This window comes from Heptranchias perlo, chromosome 24 (genome assembly GCF_035084215.1).
Source record: "Heptranchias perlo isolate sHepPer1 chromosome 24, sHepPer1.hap1, whole genome shotgun sequence".
NCBI lineage: Eukaryota > Metazoa > Chordata > Chondrichthyes > Hexanchiformes > Hexanchidae > Heptranchias > Heptranchias perlo.
The window spans coordinates 26,152,511-26,165,965 of NC_090348.1; the positions used below are offsets into that span (position 1 = coordinate 26,152,511).

At 42.9% G+C, this 13,455-nt stretch overlaps 1 protein-coding gene across 3 annotated transcripts in view; it reads left to right on the forward strand.

Annotated features, from left to right (window-relative positions):
• trabd (TraB domain containing) overlaps positions 1 to 13,455 on the forward strand; it is a 30,342-nt gene that overhangs the window by 11,837 nt on the left and 5,050 nt on the right. For all 3 annotated transcript variants that reach the window (XM_068004924.1, XM_068004926.1, XM_068004925.1), the window contains 5 exons: positions 12 to 152; positions 5,284 to 5,394; positions 6,668 to 6,807; positions 10,597 to 10,769; positions 12,627 to 12,738. In XM_068004924.1, coding sequence (XP_067861025.1) covers positions 12 to 152; positions 5,284 to 5,394; positions 6,668 to 6,807; positions 10,597 to 10,769; positions 12,627 to 12,738 — 677 coding nt within the window. The remainder of the gene's footprint in view (positions 1 to 11; positions 153 to 5,283; positions 5,395 to 6,667; positions 6,808 to 10,596; positions 10,770 to 12,626; positions 12,739 to 13,455) is intronic.

The following is a 13,455-nucleotide window of genomic DNA, read 5'->3' on the forward strand; positions in this document are numbered from 1 at the left end:
TTTTGTTCCAGACTATTCAAGAAGTACAGCCAGATGTAGTGGTTGTAGAATTGTGTCAGTACAGAGTCTCCATGCTCAAGATGGATGAGAAGACATTACTAAAGGAAGCCAGAGAAATCAATCTGGACAAGTTGCACCAAGCTATAAAACAGGTACTCTATTTAGTCTGACTTTTTCATGTTCAATATCAATAAAAGGTAGGTTTCATAGCAATTCTAGTTTTGAGTGTGTGTATGCTTTAAAATTAATTTAAGCATTGCATGCTGATTTGAAGAGGTGAGAAAATATCTTGTAAACTAAGGAATCATGTAAAATGAAAAAAAAGCAAATGTACAAAAAAATTAAGTACATATGAGAAAATATGGGAGATTTAAAGCTCATTCCTTCTATAGACTATGTAGTCTCCTTTATCATGACTCTCCCACATATTCACTCATCCATGATAATGTACTGCAAAATTTTTCACAGCTTTTCTCAAAGGTGAATCATGCAAAACTCCAAAGGAACATAGGAATGTACATGACTGGAAAAGACCATTTTGGTTCATTGAGACCAGCCCCTGAGTTCAAAAACAGAATACACCATTTGCTGCTTATATCCCTCCATTTGTTATCTTGCCAAATGCCTAACCAGTTACCTCTTAATATTACTAATGTTATCAGCCTCATTTCGACTGTTAAATTGTTTTATCTGATCTATCCATTCATCTTCCCTCCTCTTCATCTCATGCTCCCTTGTTGTTTTCAGGGTCAGGTTATGTTTATACCCTTAAGGATATTGAATATCTCAGTCAATCTTCTCCAGTGTAAACAAACTCAGCTTCCAATGGATCGAGTGTTTGATACCAGGTATCAGACGGATAATCCTTTGCTGCACTTTTTCCGGTGTCAGGATGTCCTACGTTGTAATATTGCGACCAGAACTGCAACATTACTGCAGATGGGGCCTTTTATGGGCTTCGTATTTCATCCTGTGATTTGGCTATTAAACCCCGATCCAATTTGTCTTATTTACTGCTGCTGTATGCTGTGCAGATGGTTTCAATGATCTGGATATCAAAATCCCCAGATCCTTTCCTGTGCTGTATCCTGTGGACTAACACTATTTAGTTTTATAGTACCAATGTTTATCCTTTATTCCTGGTCTCCTCACTTTGCACTTGCTCACGTTGAATTTCATTTGCCAACTCCAAAAACAGAATGTCTATTAAAACCTATGACTTACAAAATTCATCCTTGACCAGTGTCTTCCTTGGATTGACATTTCTATGCACCTGGCAGTCCATGTGATGGTTCTTGGAGCATTTAATCATCTTTGTTTCTCCTTATCCTAATAACTGTGTGTCTCATTCCTAACCAGATATTTATCCAGCTTTTTTAGAATGTATTGACAGCACAGCGTGAACTGCGTTTGCTCAGAATCACTTCCATTGTTTGAGGGCGAGTAGTTCCTTTTAACCTCGAGGCTCGCTTAGATGTTCTCTAGTTGTGTGCTCTGCATCCAAGTTAAAAACCACATTATCCATTGTTCTTGACATTTTAAAGATCTGGATCTTATCTCTCAATCCTCTTTACTCCAATGAAAACCAGTTCATTCCCATGAGTCAAATATGTTCTTGAGTCCTAAATTCCAGATGCATTTTATTGTGTTTATGGGTGATTACATTATATTTAAATCCACAATCCTGTCTGTAAAAATTGCTGCAGTAATGTTTATTAGATCTTAATGCTGAGAAGCAATTTTAAGTTCTATTTGCATGCCTTTTTTAAAAAAAGAGCCTCACCTCAATAACAGTCTCATTATTGGAATTTCACTACAATAACTCAGCCGTTGGATTCCTCTTAAAAATGAATGTGCTGAAAACAAGCAGTATATCAACCATCTGTAAATGGACCTAGAATATTAATGTTATTTGAATAGGTTTTAATTTAAAAATTGCATTTTATTATCCAACTTGATGGGGCTTTAATGGGCCTATAGTAAGCCACAATGCATTCTGAATTGTCACCTCAGTAGCTAAGTACCATATGCATACACCAGAAATGTAATGTGATAACTTATCCAGTCCTATCCATCCCCGGTGTCAAACTTGGCTCAGTAGTGGCACTCTAAGCTCTGAGTCAGAAGGTTGTGGGTCTAAGGCTCACTCCAGGATATTAGTACATAATCTAGGCTAACACTTCAGTGCAGCACTGAGGGTGTATTTCATTGTCAGAGGTGTCGACCCTCGAATGAAACAAGCCTAGGCCCTGTCGGCCTTCTCCATTGCGCTATTCAAATAAAAGCAGGGTATTTCACTCTGTGTCCTGACCATAATTTTTCCCTCGACCAACACCATCAAAATCAGATTAACTGATTATTCATTTCATTGTTGTTTGTAGACTGCCATGTTTGCCTACAAAACAATATTGACTGTACTTCAAAAGTAATTCATTGGCTGCAAAGTACTTTAGGACATCCTGACAACATGAAAGACAACTATATTCATGCATGCTTGTTTGTTTTCTCTCTCTCTCTCTTTCTTCCTCTCTCCCTGTCTGTGTCTCTCTCTCCTGTTTTGTATTTTCCTCTGCTTACTTTTTTTTCTCTTTCTCCTTTTCTCATTTTTTCATTTTTCTCTCTCTTCAGTAAAACTGGTAATACTGCACTTTTTCCTTTTCAATAATGACCTTGAATGGATGGAGGGGAAGACTTTAACCTAGACTTTGGACCAGGTGATGAGTGAAAATTCCTTGTAAAGTCATCTGAACCCAAGATTCTGATAGATTTCTAACAGGTTATTTTGTACTCTTATTTTCACCAAACTTGTTAAATGGCTTTGCTTGCCTTATCCCTTGATTACTCTCAAAGAGGAACTTGATAGAAGCTTATCTACCTATATCAAAAGTGCAATTTGATTTTGCAAATGCACAGAGAAATTAAGATTGACTTCAAGTCTGCTTTATTACAGTTATTTTCAGAATGCTCTTTCAAGAATTAACTTTTTTGAATAGAAAAATGAAAGAAATGGTAAAATGGACAGACAATAAAATGAAAGTCCTTTTGAGACTCACTAAGGTACTTTCAGGCCCACAAATTTACCATCTCAGGAAGCTGTTGGAATTTTTTTTCCAATAGCTAAGAAGAATTTGATAAAGGAATTTCCCAGTAAGCCTTTCAGAAGAGAATCTGTTTTTTGGAAAGAATAAACAGTATAACCTTTTAAATAAACATATTTGCAGAATGTTTAAAAATATGCAGGTTGTTCATGCGAGGGCAGTTATCTGTAAAAGTTGGCATTTTAAACAGTCTGTACAGTGATCAATAAATCAAGCAGGGTTCTTTGTATTGCCTCTGATCTTCTGGATGAGCCGTTAAACCAAAGCAACCATCTAAACTCTCTGATGGACATAAAAGATCCCAGGGCACTATTTCAAACAAGAGCAGGGGAGTTCTCGGTGTCCTGGTCAATATTTATCCCTCAAGCAACACCTAATAGATTATCTGGTCACATTGCTGTTTGAGGGAACCTTACAACAGTGACTACACATCAAAAGTACTTCATTGGCTGTAAAGCCTATTGTTTCCCCCCACCCCACCCCACCCCACCCTACCCTAGCCCTGAACTCACATCTTTCTCTAGTTTCTCTCCTATCTTCCCCCATGCTCTGAGCTCATCTTGATCATGAGACCTCACCTCCTGCTCCCTCAACCCTATTCCCACCAAACTGCTGACCACCCAACTTCCCTTCCTGGCCCCCATGTTAGCTGATATTGTTAACAGTTCCCTCTCCTCAGGTACTGTCCCCTTCCCCTTCAAATCTGCTGTCATCAACCCCCTCCTCAAAAATCCCACCCTTGACCCCTCTGTCCTTGCAAACTACCTCCCCATCTCCAACTTCCCTTTCCTCTGGAGTCCTTGAACATGTTGCCGCCTCCCAAATCCATGCCCATCTTTCCTGCAACTCCATGTTTGAATCCCTCCAATCAGCCTCTCCTCCGTTGTCCAGCTGGGTGGGACTGTGCTCGCCTGGTTCCATTCTTATCTATCCAGTCGTAGCCAGAGAATCACCTGGAATGGCTTCTTTTCCTGTTCCTGGACTGTAACCTCTGAAGTTCCCCAAGGATCTATCCTTGGCCCCCTCTTATTTCTCATGCTGCCCCTTGGTGTCATCATCCGAAAACACGACGTCAGGTTCCACGTGTACGCTGATGACACCCAGCTCTACCTCACCACCACCTCCTTCAACCCCAGCACTGTCTCTGATTTGTCACATTGCTTGTCTGACGTCCAATAATGAATGAACAAAAACTTTCTCCAACTAAATATCGGGAAGACTGAAGCCATTGTCTTCGGTCCCTGCCACAAACTCTTCCCTAGCCACTGACTCGATCCCTCTCCCTGGCCACTGTCTGAGGCTGAACCAGACAGTTCGCAACCTTGGCATCCTATTTGACCCTGATGAGCTTCCAATCACATATCTGCTCCATCACCAAGACCGCCTGCCTCCGCCTCTGCCTCAGCTCATCTGCTGATGAAACCCTCATCCATGCCTTTGTTACCTCTAGACTTGATTTTTCCAATGCTGACTTGGCCAGCCTCCCATTTTCCACCCTCCATAAACTTGAGCTCGTCCAAAACTCTGCTGCCTGTATCGTAACTCGCACTAAGTCACATTACCCATCACCCCTGTGCTCGCTGTCCTACATCGGCTCCCAGTCCGGGAATGCTTCGATTTTAAAATTCTCATCCTTGTTTTCAAATCCCAACATGGCCTCGCCCCTCCCCATCTCTGTAACCAACTGCAGCCTAAAACCAACTGAAACCTCTGCCCTCCTCCAATTCTGGCCTCTTGCACATCCCCGATTTTAATTGCTCCACCATTGGCAGCCGTGCCTTCAGCTGCCTAGGTCCTAAGCTCTGGAATTCCCTCCCTAAACCTCTCCACCTCTCTCTCCTCCTTAAAACTTACCTCTTTGTGACCAAGCTTTTGGTCACCTGTCCTAATATCTCCTTATGTGGCTTGGTGTCAAATTTTGTTTGATCGCGCCTGTGAAGCGCCTTGGGACGTTTTACTATGTTAAAGGTGTTGTATAAATGCACGTTGTTGTTGTAGTTATAAAGTGCTTTGGGACGACTTGAGGTGATGAAAAGTGCTATATATATGCAAGTTCTTTCTTCTTTGCTATCTTTTGCTGAATAACACTCTTTTAGCTACTAAATGTAGTAGCTAGCATCCCAAATGCTTCTTTTGACCGCTTAACAAATTTTTTGAAAACTAATATCTCTCCTTGTTTTAATAGAATGGAGTAATGTCTGGATTGATGCAGATGCTCCTGTTGAAGGTCTCTGCTCACATCACTGAACAGCTGGGCATGGCCCCAGGAGGGGAATTCAGGGAGGCCTTCAAGGAGGTAGGCATTCAACTTGTCAGGTATTGTGCGCCTCAGAATGGAGAAGTCTCTAATGTCTATCCTGACTACCCAATGTCAGTGAAATACAATAAACTGACACTTTTTTTCCTGAGGCTAAATATATTTTAGCAACATTTATGAGTACAGTGACTGTAAATTCGAGTTTTATTTATAAAGAACAGAGTATGTCCATTGGCTATAATGATACATAGATACTCTGTAAGCAACATCTTAATGTTGTGTTTTAATGGTGTTTGTTGAGGTATGAATGTTGGCCAAGATATCGGGAGAATTCCATGCCATTCTTTGAATAGTACCATGGGATTTTTAAAAAAAAATTCATTCTCTGAATATGGGTGTCGCTGGCAGGGTCGGCATTTATTGCCCTTCCCTAACTGCCCTGAGAAGTTGGTGATGGGCCGCCTTCTTGAACTGCTGCAATGTGACTTGCTAGGCCACTTCAGAGGACAGCTAAGAATCAACCTATTGTTGTGGGACTGGAGTCACATATAGGGCAACCTGGGTAAGAACAGCAGGATTTGTTCCTTAAAGGGCATTAGTGACCAAGTTGGGTTTTTACGACAAACCGACAGCTTCATGGCCACCTCCACTGATACCAGCTTTTTATTTCCATTTTTGAACTGAATTCAAATTCTCAAACGGTCATGATGGGATTTGAACTCACATTCTCTGGATTACTAGTCCAGGCCTCTGGATTACTAGTCCAGTAACATAACCACTACGCTGCCGTACCCCTACTTCCACCTTAACCTCATCTGAAAGATAACTCCTTCAATACTGCACTACAATGTCAGTCTATGTTATGTTATGTGCTCAAGTCCTGGAGTGAAGCTTGAACCCACCTCTGATTTGGAGGTGAGAGTGTTACCACTGAGCCAAGACTTGCAAGAAAATAAAGAAAAGGGGTTTCTCTTGAACATACATCTCTGTATTGGTCACCCACATTGGAGAACTTTTGTGATCCTGTCACTTGTGCAAATGTAATTAGATGAATGAGCATTTTGAGGGTTATTGTTCAAATTCTACTTGCATGTGTAGAGAGTATTCTAGATAGCTACTTTAAATTTGACTTTTTTTTTAAAATTCTTGATTTATTTGAATCGTAATAACTTTATAACCAGTTTGCCAAAAATGTTGCATGGCATATGGGATATGTTTGGATAAAGGTTTATAGATATGGAATGGTGTTTTGAAACTCTAAACTTTTATGAAATATGCATTTCAAAAACCTGTTCAAACTTCTGTGTTTCAGGCTGGAAAAGTGCCTTTTTGTAAGTTTCACCTTGGGGATAGGCCCATCCCCATCACTTTTAAAAGGGCCATTGCTGCACTTTCCCTCTGGCAAAAGATCAAGTTAGCCTGGGGTCTCTGTTTCCTGTCTGATCCTATCAGGTATGAATAAAAACTCTATGGGCCCGATGTTACCAGGGCTGCGGGTTCTCGGCGAGGGGGCTATCGGGCGCGTGGGTAACGCACCCGGCGAAATCAGTCAGCTCCCCGCGCGATCGTAGCATAATTAGATCCACTTACCTGCTCCTCAGGGTCCCCCACTGCTGATCTGCACGTCGGGCGGACTGCGCATGCGCAGTAAGATCTGTCAGCTGGAGGAGCTCTATTTAAAGGGGCAGTTCTCCACTGACAGATGCTGCAACAAACAGAAAAAAATCACAGCATGGAGCAGCCCAGGGGGAAGGCTGCTCCCAGTTTAATGATGCCTCACTCCAGGTATCAATACATGGGGTGAGGAGGAGGGGGAGGTCAGAGATCTTCCCCCCCCCCCCCCCTCCCGGCGGCGGGAGGAAGTGGCCTGCCTCTGCCACCAGGAAGGCCTGGCTCGAGGTGGCAGAGGAGGTCACCTGCACCACCAACATATCGCCCACCTGCATACAGTGCAGGAGGCGCTCCAATGACCTCAGTAGGTCAGCCAAAGTGAGTACACTTACTCTTTCCCCTACACTCCGTCTGCCACATCACCGCCCCCACCCCACATCTCCTTCTGCACTGCCAACACTACTCTGTCACATCACCCCTCATACCCACTCAGACCTCATCCTCATCTTACCTGCACCTACTCACCTCGCCAGTACTCATCCCGCCACTACCACTCAACCCAATCCTCATACAATCTCATGGCTCTATCTCATACTCACCCTCTCGTGCATCTCTTTCACGGCCAGCCTCACTCAACCTGCCACTACCTGTGCTACAGCCTGTGCATCACATATGTGCAGTAGGAAGCGTAAGGCAAACGTGTCGTGAGCATGAAGGGGATGCACAAGGGTGTTTGAGGGTTTGTCATGGTTGTTACTTATATTGAATTTCTGACCAACTCACATCACATATTATATTGGCATCACTACTGCCATGTCTTCACGAATCTTGTCTGGTCTGTGCAATAATGCCCTTTCCTGAGGATCACTATGAAGACCCACAACTAATGCCACCCATTGTGTCACTGCAGAGTGGGTGTAGGTGTATTTGCAGGGCTCTTTTGTGCAGACGGCTGAGAGACATCGGTGATGTCCCCGGTTGCACCCTGGAAGGATGCGGAGGAGAGGTTGTTGAGGGCAGTGATGACTTTGACAGCGACAGGTAAGATGGTGCTCGGGCCAGCCAGGAGCAGCTTGGCATGAAGGAGGCTGCAGATGTCCACGACTACATGTCGAGTGACTCTGAACCTCCGTGTGCACTGCTGCTCAGAGAGGTCCAGGAAGCTGAGCCTCGGTCTGTGGACCCTGTGGCGAGGGTAGTGCCCTCTGCGACGCATCTCTCTCTGCGGTAGCCCTCCCTCCTGCTGTACAGGTGGATGTGTCACAGCACTCTGTTGTGGAGCTCCACGTGTCAGAGGTGGATGGCGAGGCTGCTGAAGCTGGTGATGCTGTTCGCCCTCCGAGGAGGTCATGACTGCAGCTACGGTGGCCCCCATCCGGAAGATGTACATCTGAGGGGGTCCTCAAGGTAGGTACATGTCTCTGGACCCCGGGGTAAGTGTGCAAGTTGGTGACTTTGATTGTCAGGAGGAGGGTGGGTGGAGGCCAAACTTTGTCCCAAGTGACAGAGTGGCCTCCTGCAATGAGTGAGGGTTCCCCCCCCACCCCTGTCAAATGGACCTTTGCAGCTGCCACAGGCTGACGGCTGCAACAGGTCCATTTGAACTGGGAGCGTTTCCCCCAGTGTGGGAAACAGTCCCAGTTTGCTCTAAAATCCCACCCCTCCTCACATAATCCCTTAATCAGGTCAGTTAATGACCTGAACAAGCCAAATAAATACTTTCAAGTGGCATCCCGCTGGCTTTAATTGCCTGCAGGATTCCCACCAACGGGGGCTGCGCGCACACGCCGCCGGCGCGTCAGCGTGGAACCCGGAAGTGCGCGGGTTCGAGGCGGGCTCTGGTCCTGCTCTAGGATTTCCCGATTTTCGGGGCCCCCCTGCCAGGAACGCACCCGATAGCGGGTGCTAAAATGCTGCCCTATAATTCTAGGGAGTTGTAGATTTCAATCATACTATTTCTAACTAAACAATTTAAATTATAACATTGTATTATGCTGTTCTGCTTAAGTAAAAGACATAACCATATTATAACTATATTAATTATCTAAAAAATATATTTTACTGGTAAACCTGCAATATTCTGTAGATGTCAAGAGGTCTTTCATAGAAATGGTCAAGTTAATCTTTATATTTTGTGATTAATCTAAAAATATTTTATTTTAAATAGTCCTGATTGTAGAAACATTTATTTTCCTTGTGTCAAATCAGTAAAAAGTCCTGATATCACTGCTTGTTGGATCATGAGAGGGCATCAACTCTTGCTGTCTGCAAGCAAAAATATAGCAATAGAGTAGAATGTCATTGCATCTGTATTGTACAGAATAATTTTGAGTATTCTAAAGCAGTAATGTCAGGATTGAGATCATCATCATAATAAAACATTTAAGCTTTCCTCTCGCGGTTTATTATGCGATCAAGGAATAAAGTAGGCCATTCAGCCTCTCGAGCTTGTTCTGCCATTCTGTTAGATCATGGCTGATCTGTACCTCAACTCCATTTTCCCACATTTGACCCATAACTCTTGAAACCCTTAGCTAACTCAGTCTTGAAAATTTCAATTGACCCAGCCTCCCACAGCCTTTTGGGGGAGAGAATTCTAGATTTCCACTACCCTTTATGTGGAAAAGTGCTTCCGGCCTTCATTTACGAGTGGCGTAGCTCTCATTTTAAGATTGTGCGCCCATGTTCTGGATTCTCCCACCAGAGGAAACAGCTTCTCTATCTACCGCATTGAATCACTTTAAACACCTCAATTCAATCATTCCTCAATCTTCTAAACTGAAGGGAATATAAGCCAAGTTTATGCAACCTGTCATTGTAACTTAAACCTTTAAGCCCTGGTATAATTCTGGTGAATCTTTACTGTACCGCTATCTCCTCCAAGGCCAATATATCCCTCCCGAAGTGCAGTGCCCAAAACTGAATGTAGTACTCCAAATGGGGTTTGACCAAGGCTCTACAGTTGAAGCACAACTTCCTGCTTTTGTATCCCAGCCCCTTTGAAATAAAAGCCAACATACCATTAGCCTTTTGATTGCTTTTTGTACCCATGCTCTAGCTTTTAGTGCTTTGTGTACATGGACACCCAAATGCCTTTGGTCTTCCACAGTTCCTAGTCTCTCTCCATTTAGAAAATAGTCAGATTTTTCTTTCTTGGATCCAAAGTAGATAACCTCACACTTCCCTACATTGCACTCCATTTGCCACAATGTTTCCCACTCACTGAATCTGTCTGTGTCCCGTTGTAACTTCCTGCTCCATCTACACAACTTACTATGCCTCCTAACTTAATGCGTTCTACAATCTTGGATATGCAACCCCTATTCTTCCATCCAAGTCATTGATATAAATATAGTGGAAAGCTGAGGCCCCAGTACAGATCCCTGGGGAGCACCACTTGTCATATCCTGCCCATCAAAGTACATTCTCTACTCTCTGTCTCCTACTTCCATCTCAATACCTCAGGTTTATGACTGCTTTGTAACACTACAGACTATTATCCTATGTGTATTGTGCATTACATACTTGGAAGTGGAAGGATAGAATTTTTTTTCAAAGAAGCAAGACAAACAGAATAAAATTGGTAGTAAAATGTTTGTCCATAAATTTTAACTAATCTATCTGTTTCAGTAAAGATGACGTAGAAAAGTGCAAACAAAAAGATCTTCTGGAGCAGATGATGTCTGAAATGATTGGAGAGTTTCCTGACCTTCACCGTACCATTGTTGCCGAACGAGATGTTTATCTAGCCTACATGCTGAAGCAAGCAGCAAAGCCATTAGAACTACCTCTGGCTTTAGGACGTAAGCATATATACTGGCCTAGATAAAATTTGTTACCTGTACTTGGAGTGAGTCTTGTTGGTATTTTGTTTAGTGTCAAATATACAAGTCTCTCCTGATGGCTGACTCAATGCATTAGGGGTGTGCAGGTAACCAGTGCATACCAAGAAGTTTCCAGGCTTGATCCCTAACCTGTGATGGGTTAGCTGATTTCAGCCAGGGCAGCAGTGAGGATGCTACACTTTGCCTTGGAATCCCTGGCTTAGAAATGGGAAACTCATCCAGGGTCTCTTCTATTGATTGCTCTTCAGTGTCTCCTACTAGAAGTGCATATAAAATGGTTACAGCACAGAAGGAGGCCATTTGGCACATTGAGCCCATGTGGAAGGATAGGACTTGGCAGTGATTTTTGCACTTAGAACAGTTGAGTAAACTGCCAGTATTCAGAATTGAAGCTCATACAGGAAGAATGGCCACTTGGATGAGATACTGACTGGTTGCTATTGTCCATAAAATCACACTGCAGGATAAGTCACTGCCTTCAGGTAAATAAGAGGTGACGGGCAACCCTCAATCATTCAGCCCCCTGAGACAGAGCTCCTGGGAAAGGTCACAAAGTGCGCCAGGGTCTATAAATGCTGCTGGGATGGTCTGACTCTCCCCTGGTGCTGCCAAATTAATCTGGCTTCTTTTATAGCCTTCTGCTCCTCTTCACCAGCATATAGATCATGTAAAGTGGGATTGCCAATGGGAAACCGATTGTGCAACCCATAGATCTTATCTCAGTAATTCTCTTGAAATGGACGCTTTCCTGGTGTAATGTAGAATGTCGGGGAAGGCTTTGAGTAGAAGAGTGAAAAAAATGTAGTAACACCTGCAATGAGTCCCAAGTTATGGCCAAAATTCTCCACAAACAATTGCAGTGAGCAGTGTCCCTTGAATGAAGTAGTTCCACCTTAACAAATGGGTCCTGGCAAACTGCGCCTTTTGAATAACGGTGCATATGGTCAATGACTGATAAGGCAGCGAAAGTCCCAGAATTGAGGACCGGTAAAGCCATCCCGTCCTAACTCTGTCGTTTGCATGTAGCTGCCACTGTGAGGGCAGATGCTTCTTCGGTCTGCCCTGAAACTAAAATAAATTTCTGCTGGGTCATTTCTCCAGCAGAACCCTTACATAAATCAGCCCCAACAGAAATTCCTGGTCCTACAAAGCCACATATCGTGACACACATCCCACAATCCAGGAATTTCAGGGCTTTGCAAATGCTTGTGATGTAATAGAGATTAAAGTTGGTTTGGAACCAACATCGAAGAGAGGTGAAAATTGAACATGCACGCTAAACCACATGTACTGGAGCTTGTTTGAATAATGCAGATACTTAGCATTAGACAAAATGTTTTTGGCACAAGTCCGTTGGTATCTTATCTTCTGAGAGGAACACTGCTGACTCCGTAGGCATCCTGTTGTGAAAGTAGACTTGTTTGAAGTGGGTGAGTTGATGCATGTTGTGGTAAATCTAGTTATCAACAAGTTTTTGTGCAATTTTGCTAAGGATAGGTATGGATGCTAACATGATGTAATGTGACTGCAGTGAAACACCTCAAATCTTACTGTTGGAACTGAGTTATGGGTGCATGCATTACAATTAATTTTTATTGTGTAGCCTAAACAGTTGCTAGATATCTTTATATTCTGGATGTTATAGTCAATATTTTTAATTGTCCTGCTGTATATGGTCTTGTGTCAATCAGGTAATTGGGTGCAGTTTGCCAAGTTAATAGTATTTTCCAGAGTATTCATTAAAGGTTTGATTATTGGGTACACTGCAAGTTCTCATCTTGGGATCTGATAAATTATTTTCTGTTCATTCCACAGCTGAGCCCAGTCAGCAGATGCCATCTGTTGTGGTAGGAGTAGTTGGAATGGGTCATGTACCTGGAATTGAGAAGAACTGGAATAATCTATTAAATATTCAAGAATTAATGAGGTAAATCTTACTATAATTTTTCACTTGGAACAATTTTGCCTTGAAGCTACTGCAGTATTAAGTGGCACTGAAATTGGTGCGTTAGTAGAGATTCACATACAATATGCAATGATCAGTGTTCATGTATAGATTCCCTTGTCAATTCAAAATCTAACAGGTGACTAGATGAGATTGCCTTTTCTTAGAACTAAAACTACTCATCTTATCCTTAGCTGTAAGACCTGACAATATTAAATTTAGTTCAGAAGAGTTACCAATAGGCAAAGCATCTTGTATCTGGTCAGTTATCATTTTCATTCTGTTTGTGATGTACATTTTACTTGGAAACCACATCTTAGAATTGGACAGTAAAGTGGTCACGAGAAAACTGGGGGGCAGCGAACTTGGAAAAGAATTTTAAAAATACATGTCTTCCATAATTTTCTGCTAATTAATAAATTGCCCGTGGCGTTGCCTATGGAAAGTCCCATGGAGGCTGAAATGCAGCAAGCCATCTTTGGGTGAGGGAGACTGAAGCAGGAGTGAACCTCCTAGAAAACTGAGTGTTATTGGCAAGCTGCCAAAATTTTGAGCTGGTGTGGGAGTTGGGCCAGCACCCTCGATTTCCCTCAGGGCAGAAAGAACTGGTGGGGTGGCTCCAGGTGGCATTGGCAGGCAATATTTTAAGCATAGGTGGGAGTTGGACTAAGAGCTGGTGTGCCAAGGGTAACGCTGGAA